This window comes from Liolophura sinensis, chromosome 1 (genome assembly GCF_032854445.1).
Source record: "Liolophura sinensis isolate JHLJ2023 chromosome 1, CUHK_Ljap_v2, whole genome shotgun sequence".
Classification (NCBI taxonomy): Eukaryota; Metazoa; Mollusca; class Polyplacophora; order Chitonida; family Chitonidae; genus Liolophura; species Liolophura sinensis.
This window is the reverse complement of record NC_088295.1, coordinates 78,594,801-78,611,066: the sequence shown is the minus strand read 5'-3', so window position 1 is coordinate 78,611,066 and position 16,266 is coordinate 78,594,801. Positions and strand designations below refer to the sequence as shown.

Here is a 16,266-nt window from a genome sequence, read left to right as displayed (position 1 = left end):
AACGCTGACGTCACAAAATTGTAATATACAACATTCATCATATCTTTCCACGGGTAATATTTAAGTGCTCCCATTTGCAATATGGCGGCCCCCATGGCCCAAGTCGGGCACATGATGTGTAGCAAAACCCTACGTTGTTTTCGGCGTTTTTCCAGCGGCAAAGGGGTCAAACGAAAAATTCAGAAATCATCATCCAAAGGTAGTTTCGTTTCTCCATTCGCAAACGTCTGTGATACAGCTCTCACTAAATTGTCAGACTACATTTCGCCGATGGCTGTCGAGCTGACAACAACAACCTGAAAATTCACAAGCTCAAATCAAACCCATGGCATCATCTTAACTGTACATAGCTAATTAGTGATTTAGACAGTTTGTTTAGGATCATGACTATCTGTGTCACAGTTTAATCACAAGAAATGTTGTGGTTTTGTATTTCAGTGCAGAGACCAATTGATGAAATCATACAGAATATTACCAGCCCTCGCCCTGTATCCTTCCAGCAGATGTATCATCTTCGTCGTCAGGAAGCTCACCGGAGTATCCTTGTGCAGATCCCGTCCAAGAAACACATCAGTTCTGTATACAACCAAGTAAAACCTTTAGGAAAAGTGATGAATATATTCCATTTTTCTCATATTCGGGTAAGTTAAAAGTAACGTACCTGGTAGCCTTGCAGTGTCTTGTAGACGTGGTAATGTAGTGAAGGCCTGTAACTAGACTAGAATTTATTGACAAACAAAGTCAGATGGATCGCTGACATATAAATTTAATCAGACCTTTCAGTATCACATTGATCAGGTCAGACTGGATTACAGTGTTACAGGTCTGTTAATTGCTAATAATGATATCCTTTCTGAAAAAAAAACTGTCAAAGATAGGGAAACCTGCACTGCGACTGTTTAATGATCTAATTTGCCTGTTGATGAGGGTAGTCCAGTGAGGCCATTAGATGACCTGTTGATGAGTGTAGTCAGTGAGACCATTAGATGACCTGTTGATGAGGGTAGTCAGTGAGACCATTAGATGACCTGTTGATGAGGGTAGTCAGTAAGACCATTAGATGACCTGTTGATGAGGGTAGTCAGTGAGACCATTATGACATATTGATGAGGGTAGTCAGTGAGACCATTAGATGACCTGTTGATGAGGGTAGTCAGTGAGACCATTAGCTGACCTATTGATGTGGGTAGTCAGTGAGACCATTAGATGACCTGTTGATGAGGGTAGTCAGTGAGACCATTAGATGACCTGCTGATGAGGGTAGTCAGTGAGACCATTAGATGACCTGTTGATGAGGGTAGTCAGTGAGACCATTAGCTGACCTATTGATGTGGGTAGTCAGTGTCTCCATATCTAAATTATTTGCAGTGTAATTTTATATTTATTATTATTTGACAGTGAAAGGTGTGAAGAGTTTTATCAGAATGTTTTGTGTGTTCGTAGGACTATGCCCTGATTGAGTTAGAAAGCAGAGCTGCTGTACAGCGTGTCCTAAGATCAGCTTCTCACTTCTCCAATGATGAGAAGATTCCTGTGGAGTCTAGAGTTTTACTGCTGACAGGAGGCTTCGAGTCGGTTGGAAAACAGACGATCCCGTTACCTGTTCAGTCTGACCCTAAGGAGAAATTTGAGATCTCAGACTGCTACAATGCCACTGGGGTAAATGATATAAGAAGAACTGCTGTTCATTTCAGTTGTCACATATCAGGAGGTTCTGAATTATAGATGTTTATTTTAAGCATCACATCAGATGGAGAGGTATCATTACTGTGTGGATCAAACCTGAGTCAGGTCCTACCAAGGACATTAAAAATGGTACTTGTTGCTGCCTCGCTTAACACTAAGAGGTTAGAGCAAGGAAACAGGACTGGTTGGATCATTGTCTGTCAGTATAACGTGACTGGGTGGGGTGTCATGTCTGGCGTCTTCAGCATGATACTTCAGTGGCGACATTGGCTTACCCTGCCACAAGAAGACACAGTATACTTACACACACCTAATACTAGTAACTGCTAAATTGTTAAGTATGACTAAAAACCCCAAGTACGCATATATGTACTTATATACTTTCCATTATTGTCATAGTTTCATATTCCTTTATCATAGCTGTTCATATCAGATGGAAACATTGTAACACAACTTTTTTATTTCAGTTATCACATCAGATAGAGATCCTGTATCACAGAAATCATCTCACAGATCTGGGATGTCGTCTGAGGTTCTTTGTCTGCTCAAAGCTAGAGGACATGTTGTCTGGTCTTTTTCCCCATTGTGCTGTCCTACCTTTTGGCTCAACAGTGAATGGGTTTGGAAAACATGACTGTGACCTTGATATGACCTTGTCTCTCCTCCAGTCAGAGCACCAGGTGAGAAGTACTTATTATGAATATGTATACAGTACATAATGAAAATATTTTGACTGATTAATATGGTAAATATTATTTCTTTGAATTTTGATCTTCAATCACCATGCCCTAAATACTTACATATTATTTTACCCGTTCAGCAAATTTTTAGTTTAACATTTAAAGTGTACCCTTTTCATGGAGAAGGAACAAATAAAGGTTTAGATATTATTGAAGAAAATTTTAATTAGGTGTTATGTTTTATGCAGATTTATATTGTTTCATTTGTTTAACTGAATGCCTTTAGAATACAGACCTTTAAATTCAGTTTTTTGTACTGTATACAGGTGGGAAAAAATCCAAACCTTAAATTTATGACAAAGAAGAGGACAGATAATGAGCGAGGCTTTACTCAGAGGAGTTTACAGACAGTTGCTGATATCATTGAGCAGTTTGTTCCTCTGTGTTTGGGTGTTCACAGAATCCTTAATGCCAGAGTTCCTATCATCAAGTTCAGAAATGATGCTTGCAATATTGAGTGTGATCTCTCCTTCAGCCATATGTGAGTGTTGTCAAGGGGAATAACTCTTGCTATCGAGAAAAACAAAAAAATGCACTGTTTACATCCTCACTAGAAATTGATAAATCTTGGAAAATGGAGCAAATCAAATTGCCCCTATTATACTGTTTTGACTTTCTTTTTCGAGCCGTTTACCCAGATTTATGTTATTACAGTTAAAACTTATAAAGATAGATGTAATTTTTTCGGAATCATCCACATTATTCCAGTTAAAAACATAGCTTTGATTTCAATTAAAGGCATTTAATTGATAAATTATATCTGTCTTAAATAAATGTGTTCTTTTGGTTTTACATCATACTTAACGATTATTGAGTCCTATGATGACAATATCAGTCTTAAAGAATAGTATTCTCCAAATAGGCCTAAATGGGGATATTGTAAGCATGTAGCATATCATTTAATATACTGACTAATGTGCAGCTGTTTTGATGTTTGTGAGGATTTATATTGTCATTTAGGTTGTCATGTTTTGATTTAATGTTGTGATTTGTGTCGAAATTGACATTGTGATTTATGTTGTGGTTTGCCTGGCAGATCTGGTCACCGTATGTCAGAAGTCCTGTGGGTGCTGAGTGAGTTGGACCCTCGTGTCGCCCCTCTGGTCTTTTGTGTCAGACACTGGGCACGGGTTAACGAGGTGAATCGTAAACACCCCGGCCCGTGGGTGTCCAATTTCATGCTGACAGCTCTTGTGGTGTTCTTCTTACAGAGCCACCCCCAGCCTGTCATACCCAAACTACGCACACTGTATCATCCAGTCAGTAAGTCTTACGCTGAGAAAGTTTGAGATTCCTTCAGAGTGTTTTTTTTCCCCATTGTCTTCATGTTAGTAAATCAGCAGCTATGAAAGGTGGACTAATTTTGTGGTTATTTTATTGATATAAAAGAACTTAAACACACTTGAGTGTGGCGCAAGACACCAATCAAATAAATGAATAATTAGATATTATATCACTAATAAACTTGTTTGAAATGCCTTAAACTCATTTGGGTTCGATTAGTAGATTAACCGTTATAAGACACATAAATGTCGGTTTCTCACCTCAGATCGGTGACTGCAGTTTGTTGTGAAAATTCCTGTGAATAAAATTTATTAATTCCCTCTGAATAGTTTAACATAGGAGACCAGGGTGACTGCTCTGAAAATGACTAACACTGCATGATCATGGACAAAGCAGAGCTATACATAAGCGGTACATGTATTTATAAATACACCGACACAGTATGTATTGATATAGAAGTGATATGACTATAAAGGCATGAAAGTAGAACATTTTTTTTTTCTTTCAGATCCACATGATGATTTTAGTGCACCATTCATGTCAGATTATACCAAAGTGCCAAAAACCAAAAATACAGATGATTTAGGTAAGTGCAAACAGGGGAAGACAACTCTTAATAGGCCACTAGTGCAGTGATTTGATGAGTGATTTGGCAGCAGGAAGGAATGGGAAGTCCTGATGTTTATATAAATAGTATTTTATTTAATTATATGTATTTGAATGTTATTCGATTTATTATTTAGGTTTTATATAAAGAATTTTATATAAAACACTTTTCATTTCATGGGAACCCATGCTGACATTTGGCTAAAGCATAGCTTTTGTTGCAGCTGATTGGCTGTTGATGAGTCATTGAAGAGGTTGATTGTTCAGACTCAGCTCTGATTGGTTGAGATGAGAGTTTATGTCAAAAATATCCTAGACTATTGTGGTAAAGTCGAATCAGATAAAGTGTTTGTTAATGTTTTTTGGGGAGGAGGGAGAGGGGGGGTTGTGGAGAAAGCTACTGTTTTGACATACGATAGCGTATTCAAATTCTAAGTGTGTATTTGTTTTAGGTGAACTGCTGAAGGGTTTTTTTGCCTTTTACTCATCGTTTGATTTTCAATCACGGGGCATGTCTGTGATAGAAGGGACGACGTTCAGTAAGCCGGATTTCTCACCTGTCTACCTAGAAAACCCTCTGGATGTTAACCTAAATGTCTGCAAGAACATCAATATTCCTGAGTTTGAGAGACTGAAGAAGGCTTTTGAGACAGCCCTCTGGAACTTGGAGACAAATGGGGAGAAGAAACAGCGGGCTTGGGGGTTAATGAGTATTCTGCTGCCAAATGGCAATGGGAATAATGGTAAACTGCATGTTCATGTCGGTGACTTGTTCTCACAGAGATCAGAATCTGGCAATCAAGATGGTAACCAGGACGGTAACGTAGATGATCACCAGGTTGATAACCAGGGTGGTAACCAGGACGGTAACCAGGACAATGTCAGTGATATGAGGACTAAAGCAGAGCCATCACATTGATGATTTCAACATCATAACACAGGACAAAATTCTCACATGTGAAAGTGACAGTGCTATTTTATGCATATCAATTAAAAGGAAGTGTGTTTATAATTGCAAAGGTATTGTATTTTGTCTCTTGGCATATAAGTAGTTAGATACATAGTTACGGCTGTACCTCTTCTGCCTAAAATCCATTAGTCCAGTGCAGTATTAGTGTTGTACTGAACAAACAGAGGAAGGAGCAGGGCAAATTAGACCTTAATTTACAGCATTCAGTACATAATGCATATACAACTGTATATGGGTTACCAGCACAATGGCATGTAAGATACATGGACAATGACATGGAGAGGCTAAGGTACTTGGACATTTCCTGTACAGCTACAGTGTTTGGGCCAGAAAGTAGAGATAAATATATTTATTTATTTATTTATTTGACTGGTGTTTTATGCCTTACTCAAGAATATTTCACTTATACGACGGCGGCCAGCATTATGGTGGGAGGGAACCAGGCAGTGCACGGCAGAAACCCACGACCATCTGCAGGTTGCTGCCAGACCTTCCCACTTACACCTGGAGAGGAAACCAGCATGAACTGGTCTTGAACTCACTGGGACTGCATTCTTGAGAGGCTCCTGGGTCATTACGCTTCGCTAGCGCGCTAACTAACTGAGCCACGGAGGCCCTCAGATAAATATAGGAAGAAAGAATTTCCTCCAAGTGACAGAGCCAAACGAAACACCTGTTTGGGCACAAATGTTTGGTTCTGGCACCTTGTCTGTAGCATGTGTTCCAGCATTAACACATTTTACTCTGTAAGGTGCTAGGGGTAAGTAAATACAATTTAAAATGACAATAACTCATATTGCGTCTGAAGCATGATTATCTTATAGAGAGACAAACTAGGCCATGATCAATAGGCAAGTCTGCTACGAGGACACGCGTATTATTGTCTGTATGTAAGATAACGCTGACGTCAGATTTAATGGTCGCCGAAGCAACTTTGAGAAGGATGCACTGGGGTAAATCAACCACAATGATATACGTAAAAAACCCGGACAGAGTTTACAGGAAACCACGATGTCAGGTATACCTATGACACCTCCAAGGGCCTCCGTGGCGAAGCGGTTAGCGTGCAAGCGAGGCGTAATGACCGTCACACCAATGTGGTCGCTGTGAGTTCAAGTCTAGCTCTTACTGGTTTGCTCTCCAGTAGTACAGAGAGGGGCCTGCAACAACCTGTGGATGGTCGTGAGTTTCCTCGGGCTCTGCCCGGCTTCCTCTCACCATAATTATGGCCACCGTCGTATAAGTGAAATATTCTTAACGTAAAATACCACTCAAATAAATACGTTAAGACACATGCGTTGTCATAGCATTATTGCTTAATATAGATTATTTAGACTTGGAAACGGAAGTATCCCTATGTATATTTATTGGAAACAGCTTGAGTCTAGGCACGTGTGAAAACCTGGACTAGCTGGTATTTCTTAAGGAAAAATTGACGAAATAAAGTGGATATGCTTACCATCAAGGTTACACGATTTTGTTAACTTAACTGCGAGCATGTGTTGACGATAATAACGATATCAGTGTAAATCATCCGGTTCCGGATGACTTCCCCAGTCATACTGGACCACGCATTCAGGAAGTGTTCTTGAATGGACCACGACTAATAGTATCTATTCGGCTATAACATAAGTACTAACGATTGGATAGCTAGCAGTGATTGCTAAGTTTGGAGAGAGTAGTTATTAAGGCCCGGACAATGTGTTATCATGTGAGGTGTGGTTTGCTTTGATAATAACTGCATCACCAGGTTTGCGGCGCTGTATAGTGCAAATATTTTGCGTCAGACAAACACAGACAATAGAACGTTGCACGCGATTGCAAGGAGACGTAATATTAGTGAATGAGATTTAAAATCGATAACAATGCCAACCGAAGAATTGCACGGACAAACTTATAAACCAACGGATCAATCAGTTAGACCTACATAGTTACGGTCACACCAAAGCTTTGTTCTTAGTCGCATCAGTGTGTGTGACTGTTAGTATGGCAACGTACTTGTTTCACACCGCTTGACAATGCCCATCCTCGACACCCTTGAATTATGCATGTCTTGTCATTGTGTTTTACAGAACCGTCAACAACCGTTTCACACGACACGTCAACAGCGAGCTGTACCAGTTGCTATAACAACACGTCGATTTGTTTGTCCATACAGTCTAACTGTTGTACAAGTTTTCTCATCGATTTAGTCTACGTCAGATAGCGACGCTTAAGGCTTTAACCAAGCAGTAGAACGAAACCATGTTGTGATGGGTAGAACCAAAGAGGTCTATGAGAGATTTCTGTGATCCGTCGAGCTAAATTTGTCTCATCTTTGATATAGTTACATAGAGTGTTTTTATCATGATAAATACAAGTCTGCTTTTTCCGTTTAATTTGTCGCACTGACGTGATTCGGGATAAAAGACAAACGAGCAGAATACAGAAGTGCCTTATTAAACCTGTTATGATTGACATCTCAAATAAGCACGGCGTATAGTCGCAGGTATAATTTATTCTCAAAGAGTCTTTTTATATATTAATAGGCGGACGATAGAACATCCAGCAGAGGTGGTCTGACAGACGATATTTACTACGTTCTCTGGAATAAATCCATATGTCACGAAGACTTCGATGGTTTGTTGATGATAGTAATGTATGGGTATGACGATCATGATGGGGGCGTTGGCCTGACATTAAGTCCTATATTGTATTTAGGTCGAGTTTTGCATATTTCCCAGGTCATGACATCGACACGACGTCGTACAGTCATTATACTGCAAATACATGTATGTAGAAACGCCGATTTCTAAGTACTATATCGTCAAGATGTAAACTCACGCCCTATATCATGGACTATAAACCCACTGTAAATAAAGTTTTACAGTTTTAAGCTCGGCTTCACATCCACATGTAGTCAAGCCAATCATTCGATGACATCACGATTCACGCGCAATACGTCGTGAATGTAGATAAATCAATGGTTAATATGTTCTGAATGTGTGTTCGAGATTCAGCCAAGTTTTGATTTTGAGGCTTGCAGTCCGGACTCAAGATGGTGGTGTTGGAGGAAAGTCTACATATGAATTGTTACAAACCTAATCTAGGCATAATTTTTTGGAGTCTATTGGTGAGAATCGCCAGAGGTCCATTATAGAGGCATGAAAAAATGTGAAGAAATTGCCAGAAGTAGTTTCATCCAAGTACGACGTGTCATTGCGCTTAACGAAATAGACCGTGTGTTATGGTCAAATATTACCTTAGGGATTTATATGTTATGATTAGGCCTATGCATTGAATGAAAAGTTTAATTATGTTTGGAGTCGTGCTTTCGTTTATTTTTTTGTTTAGGATCGTGATTGCCTGTGATAGCGAATATGGCGAAACATTACACCATATAAGGTGGCCTACGTTCATGTATTTAAAAGCTCCTAGTAATATTTAGGCCTTACCTTACGGCAATCGAGCGTTCTGTTAGTCACCAAAATTGTGAAAATAAAGAATGTGGAAGCCATGAGACGGCGAGTATGCCATTTGACCTTGACCCCAGGGCTACAGATAACGGGCGTGCAGGTGTAAAAGCGTTCAAAATTAGAGCGCTATCAAAACAAAATGAAAAGGTAAAGTTGTCAGGTAGTGAGTTATTGGAATAAACCCAGTAGGCCTGCAACTTGAAGTGTAATAAATAAATGTTATGACAAGTCGTAATTCTGGGCAATCAACATGTACATACATGCACTTGTAGTCCTACATGTAACTACGAGAATCTCTGTGCTGGTAGGTCTATGTAGACCTATACATGTATGCACATGTATGTCTTTCAATTTTCTCAACTCACTTCACTCAATCACTTTCCACGTGCATTGCTGGGAACCCAAAATAGTGAAGTGTTGACTACTTTCAAAAAATGAATACTTGGGTAGGCTTACCCAGTGCTCCCTCTCTTGGAAAAGTAAGGAGTACCGCACTACCTCTGAAAATTATCTGTAGCACTGCTTGACCCCTTGGGTTACTGCCCAATAGTTGGTCTTCCTAATTAGTAAATGCCAACAAACTCACAATACCAAGTTTTTCATGGTCGGTTGAAGAAATTATCTGTGAAATTGTGGAATGAACTATTAATTACATTTACTATATGTGATGAACATTTGGATATAATCCTGTAAAGATAGAAAGAAATATTGACAGAACGTACATGTATTTTATTTGTCCTTGCCATATTTGTGTTGTTGAGATACGACTATGCAATGTAAGGACCAAAATATGTATTACGAAATGTTGACTTGATTTTGTTGACTGTTTCTGGGATTTTTGGCATTTATGTTTTCAATATAGGGTTGTCCCACCCTATCCCCTATTTACACATATATCGGACCTGGACAATACGTACATAACGACCGTCAGCCGAGAATTGTAATCGTCACCCGGACCTATGGTCACCCGGTGATGTATCTTAAGAAAGTGGGTAATATGCAGTGAGAAGGTTAAAAGTACACGTCTTAGTGTTTTTTGACAGCTAAGAGCCTCAACAAGGGTGGTGTTTTAAACGACGTCACATTGGTATCTGGGAAATTTGTTTTGCCGGCAGAAGGCAGGATGTAATTGATTCTCGTAGCTAAGGGATAGAATGCAGAGATAACTACTTTCGGTATCGATCTATAGAAGTGACAACACAAATGGAAATAACTTACAGTAAGCGCATATCATTTTGTTGTATAAGTCAAAAGTACATACTGCATGTATAATTTGTCATTTACAAATCTGTACATACAGGTTTTTGTAGTGTTTAAAGAAGCAAACTGTTGAAATGTCAAATCCCTCATCTTGTGTCCAATAACGCGTTTTTATGCCCAAAACTTTGCTGATATTTGATGATCATACTGCCAATCAATGATATCAAAGTGTTAAACCCAAGCATTCGCTATCAAATGATGCATATTAAGTTTACATCCTTTGCTGACCTCGATAATGGGCCAACAGATTAAACCTTTGTTTGTTTCGGTTGACCTAATTCAGTATAATTTGCAAATCTGGGTGCAGCATGCATTAAAACCGAAACCGTAGGTGGAGGTCGCGCGCTCGTCTCTAAGGCAACACCTGATCGAACGCGCAGCTTTGGAGTTAGTCTCCTTTTGAGAAGAGTAAATCAATTAATAATCCATTCTTTCGTGGTCCTTGCCCATTAGTGGAACAATTTAACAGGGTTTGTTAGCGGATACATTAACTATTTCCGTGCATGGGTGCCGATTTTAACACCTTGCGAACTCATTCGAATTGTCACTACAGTGGAATTACCGGTATACTGCACTCATCAGCGTAAATCGTGCTTTCCTGCGCCTATAATTTTGTTATAAAATTACACATATCACGTCCATAGCAAGATGCTGTCAGTTTTGGCAATACTGGTTGAGCTACTGAATAAATAAAAAAATATATAAGGTATATGTGACGAGTGTACTTAGCTTCCGGGGCAGATCGACGTAACACCATATATGGACTATGACAAACCGTGGTGGTGTGCACATTTGGGATTTTGTACACACTTTGGAAGTAGGTTTAGGAACCCATAAATCTATATGCCCTACCGATACGTTTCATGTAAGTTTTAAGCCACAGATTCATAAGAAAAAACTTCATTTCAACATGCCATAGAACGAGACAAATCAACGTTAATAGAAAAAAAAAAAGAAAAAGAAAGCGTTCCTTTTTCTAGATAAGCTGACTTTGTGTTCGGAGCTGACCAATGAAATACCAGATTGTCGAGTTCAGATTTTAAATTAGCATTGGAACGTCTTAGATTGCCATGTAAAATTTTGAAGTAACCATGTCAACCCAGGTCAGGAAAATAAAAACTAACATCAAAATAAGTCAAAAAATGAAACGTTGTGCCAAGTAACAATAATCTCAGGGCACGAAGAAAGTTTACCATGCATGTATACAGCGAGATCAAGCGAATTAAGAAAGATTACTATGCATATAGCGAGGTCATTGGACAGAATTAGAGACCTGATAAAAGATTAAGACGAAGACTTATACGTGTACATTCAGGGTGGTCATGGTACATTGCACCTAAAAGAATGCGCAAGCTGATGAGATCGAGGCATAAAGAAGATTCTGGGGTCTTCGCTGAAATGTGTCATCGCGTAGAACAAACTAGGAAATGAAAGAGGTTATGAAACACGTAACAACGTCAGGGGATGAAGGAAATTACCAGACTACAAGGTCAGGGGATGAAGGAAATTACAACATAACACGCTTGGGAAATGGAAGAAAGTACCACACAAAATGACGAAGTGGGTGACCACACACACAAGGTTGCAGGAGGAAGGAAATTACCACGCATCAAGGCCTGGGGATAGAGGTGTTACCCCACAAAAGACCTATGAATGGAGGGTGTTACTGTACACCAAGGTTGGGAAGGGGGGGGGGGAAATTACCACATACCAAGGTTGGAAGACGAAGTCGCTTCTACCCACGCAGAGGTGGATGGGAGACATGTGACAACATACATATTGGGCCAAAAGATGGATATTACATGGTGTCTTTTCTTAGGAGTGTTTAATTTTTTAACGTACATAATTTATACGGAACTGGTCAAGATGTTTGGTTAGGAGTCTTGTATATTTTCACTGAGCCCCTAGTAACTGGAAAATCGGTTAAAATGTGTATACCGATTCATATGCAAATTTACTCGATCACGAGACAGTTAGGGTATAATTTAATTTGCATATTTCATAAGATTTTAATTCCAAGATTACCATTATTCGTAGATGGATACGCCTGAAGTAATCAGTGAGAGTTCTTTAATTTCCTTACCTGTTATTTGGTTAAATTGGTGGTATTAACGATCACACGGCATGCTATTGTGTATCAGCCGACTGTTGTCGCCTTTGTCGTGCTTGTCTCATACAACGGGAAAAACATCGCTGTGTTTCCAAGAGATGTCGATCGATATGTTATACATTTACCAATCAGAATCGATAAAATCCGGTTTCCGTTAACACCGATCATCATTAGAGCCCATTCACGTGCAGCGGTAAAACGCATGCGCGGACTGTATAGCCGTGAGATAGGACAGGTCTGTGTTGACATGAAACAGAGCGAAGAGGTCCAGGAAGGAATTTAGACATGGATACTCTCCGGTAGGTAAAGCTTGTGTTTACATTTCTAAAATTTTGTCTTTCTGATATCGTACCTATGTGAACAAGTTCTACTCGAGTCTATTTTAAACAATGCGACACGCAACCATTAGTCATGTTTAAGTCGACTACATACAACGAATTGTTTCACATTGTGGATAAGCAAAGGTTAAAATATATAATGACCAATGGATCTATTAATTATAAATTTAAATTTAATATCACCCTTCTGTCAGGGTGTTATTTCCGTAAGAAAGTTCGCACTAACGTTTTATAGTTATAATAATTCTCAAAACCTAGAAAGTATATATTAGACTTATAGAAATATCGTCGTTGATGTTGTCAGTGGCGTGAAAGATGCAAATGTTTTAGCATCAGTATGAGGGTACACTGGTTTACCGTCATGCTACACACCTTGATACACAACTGGAGACCTTGATAAACAAGCAGGGAACAGGGTCTGGCGAGGACTAAGACAATTCAGTAGCATATGCCCCTGGAGTGACAGGTGCGCTCTACAAAGTTCCTCTTATAGGCCTATGGTTGTGAAGGCCGCTTGGATTTGTCAGGTAAACCAGGAATCGAGTAAATACAGGGACTTGGAATTCCGGAGTGAGTTTACGCTAGTCTCGTATTGATTAATCCATCAGCTGGCCGACACTTCTATATGTCGATGATTTCAGAGAACAAACAGTGCACTTTGCCCGAACGTGGGAGATTTAAGGTTGGCAGTTAGTGGACAACACTACAGAGGGACATCAACGATCCGTGATGGAAACAATATCCGGGAACTGGACGATAGCATAAGGCAATACATGTCATGCATGGGGTTTACTTTAAAAGACCATACGAAATCGGGATGAAAGAAAAGCCGAGTCAAGTAAAAGGACTTTGATAGGCGTAAGATGTTGGTTATAACTGTAACGATGAAGACAATAGCCGTTGTCATGGCAATGAAGATGACTTCACTTAATGAAGCTCACCGCAATGACCATTAACTTATCTAAAGTTTCCAATCGGAATAAAAAATAAGCATATTTTCCCATACACTGTACGGCTACATCTCTGCCAATCAAATGCTGTTAAACTTTAGCCAGTGATAACATTCCTGTTGTCTGTTTTCGGCACACAGAACAATTCTCAATGTCTGAGAGACATCACTAAACCGTGAATTATTAGTTAGCAGTTTTTGACTTTTGATAAACTATGATGAACTTTAAACACTATATCGAGGTCAGTTTGAATTATGAAGCAATCATTGCAAATGTATTGGAGTATATTAATATCTGTCAATCAATACACATTGATGTTATTAATTGGCATCCTCATATGATAAACTATGCTAAACTTTAAACGCTGTAACGAAAACAGCTGGATTAGTGAAGTAACACTGTCATTATAAAGGCAACGGTATTATAAAATATGATCCTTCAGCTATTTACATTCCTTAAGACCGCTGTCATATTTCTTGACTGCATTTACATATGTGTGGTTTTATAAACGTTTACATATTTACAAGCATGCCTGATGAAGTAAAGGGTTTACTGTATCATTTCTTCTATCATAGAAATTTAATAAGAAGCCGTTCAACTTCTAGACGAGGTGGTTTTTAAACTATTATTTGTGTCAGAACTGAAGAATGGATTTCTTTACACAATGTTAAATGTGATTTCCGTAAGTATTGTCAAAATGGATTTCCGACGGCGGTGTCAAATACAGTTAACCATAGACAGTGTCAAATATATACGAAAACACCAAACATAACTTATCCATGGATTCCACTTTGTTGAGATTAACGTTATTTAGAGAGTCGGCTCAGTACATTTGCACAACTTAGTACTGTTCACAGATGGGTTCTTTGGTGCAACATTACTGGCTAGGGCCTACGGGTTTACAATGATTTACTTTCAATACATAAAAAGGGCTAAAACACTGTTACAAGACATTCAACATTTTCAGCGCTGTTGTTGCGTGCTTTATCTATTTTTAGACAAAACTAATGAGATATCATTTGTAGTTCGTACCATTCTGACTTAACGCAAAGCACACTGGCATTGGCGTCGGCATTATGTCGCCAGTGAAGGTATTCAAGCTACACGAGGATTATGGTGTGTTACTCGACCAACACCCAAGTGTGTGCGACCCAAAACAATTTTGTCATGCACATTCAGCCTGACTGACTCCAATGTCCCTCAGAGGTCCGGCCTCCCTAATGATCGTTTTTTGTTGGCCTTATGGATATAGTATCCTAGGATCGTACCTGTTAACGTTTAATCGAAACATTACCCTTGTGTAAAATGGATTATAAGCATGCAGTCCGTATGGCCCATTGTTGAATCCATATTCCCCTGACCACGTTATCATAAGGCTTTGTCAGGCCACTACACTGCAGTTATGTATTGACTTCGGTTTACTTGCCCATATCAATAGTTGTTTGTACGTGGTGTCGCTCTGCTTAGACGACGTCGTCTTTCGCCCACATCACGTTTTATCGCTCATTCACAGTGTTTCTGCAGACTGGATTGCTGGAAACATTAGAGCGGGATCCTTGGAACACCTGAAAAATTCTCATCAGGAGACAAAACACTTAATTCCACGACGATAATTCTCCTTCAGTTGTTTGATGACATCTCTTTTTTTTCAACTGAAATAACAAGATTATTATTCTTGTGGCACAGTCATTTCAGGATAATGTATAAGCAATATATATATGATACAGTCAAGCATCTCTTTCTGTGTACCTGTTTCGAATAACTAACTATTTTCTGACAGGTTTTAAACTAAAACATATTAACTTCCTTTAGATAATCAATCTTACCAAAGCCATAACTGAAATCATATGCTTTTTTTGAAACTAAAATGTGCAGAATAAACCTTACGTATAACATGTATCAATGAAAAACAGTCATTAATTCATATGAAGACTGTGTATTTTGTTATTAAACTCTAATGAGATATGGCATCTTTTGTGTATGGTTTCACTAGTTCACAGTTCCAGACTTGCATTATGAAAGCATCTATACGAGTGCTGCGTGTCATATATGTGAGTTTCAACACATCTAAAACCTTTCTCATTTCCCAATGTTTCTTGGTTGCTTCCGTTATTTCATGACGTCAAAATAAGCTAACATGGGATGTTTCATGATTCCCCGTTCTGGCTGTTCGTAGGCGTCTTGGTAAGATGGGATGTATCATGATACCCCGTTCTCGCTGTTTGTAGGCGTCTTGGTAACATAGGATGTTTCATGATTCCCCGTTCTGGCTGTTCGTAGGCGTCTTGGTAACATGGGATGTTTCATGATTCCCCGTTCTCGCTGTTTGTAACCGTCTTGGTAACATAACAAGTTTCATGATTCCCCGTTCTGGCTGTTCGTAAGCGTCTTGGTAACATGGGATGTTTCATGATTCCCCGTTCTGGCTGTTCGTGGGCGCCTTGGTAACATGGGATGTTTCATGATTCCCCGTTCTGGCTGTTCGTAGGCGTCTTGGTAACATGGGATGTTTCATGATGGCGCGTTTTGGCTGTTCGTAGGTGCCTTGGTCACAATAAGCTGTCGAAGAATAATGCTGGTCGAGTATGTTAAAGTCACCTTTACAAGTCTGTACGACACGTTTATAAAAGTCACTTGCCAAAAGTCTGCCCACACTGGTTTCCTGCACCAGTAATACTGATCGTCATCGTGAAAGTGATTAATTCATGAGTATACCGTTAGCAGTTAATCAATCATTATGGCTACAGTTACGCCTTTTTCAACACAACGCATAATACGTTGTACACACACTTGTGTTGAAATCTAACACAACAACTTGTGTTGTTTTAATTCAACACGGAAATGTGTTACCCCAACACACACACATG

General features: G+C 39.2%; 1 protein-coding gene across 1 annotated transcript; it reads left to right on the top strand.

Moving 5' to 3' along the window:
* Positions 1-81: 81 nt before the first annotated feature.
* On the top strand, positions 82-5,915 carry LOC135464406 (poly(A) RNA polymerase, mitochondrial-like). Its single transcript, XM_064741835.1, has 8 exons — positions 82-199; positions 439-641; positions 1,444-1,659; positions 2,154-2,366; positions 2,693-2,907; positions 3,463-3,689; positions 4,219-4,296; positions 4,769-5,915. Exons 1-8 carry the CDS (start codon positions 82-84, stop codon positions 5,233-5,235), a joined length of 1,737 nt encoding a protein of 578 aa, XP_064597905.1. The 3' UTR covers positions 5,236-5,915.
* The last annotated feature ends 10,351 nt before the right edge of the window (positions 5,916-16,266 follow it).

Excerpts from the sequence above, each read along its gene's own strand:
- LOC135464406 (XM_064741835.1), top strand. The coding sequence starts at position 82 with ATGGCGGCCCCCATGGCCCAAGTCGGGCACATGATGTGTAGCAAAACC. Across the intron at positions 642-1,443 it reads TCCATTTTTCTCATATTCGG|GACTATGCCCTGATTGAGTT; the intron begins GTAAGTTAAAAG and ends GTGTGTTCGTAG. Across the intron at positions 1,660-2,153 it reads ACTGCTACAATGCCACTGGG|TTATCACATCAGATAGAGAT; the intron begins GTAAATGATATA and ends TTTTTATTTCAG.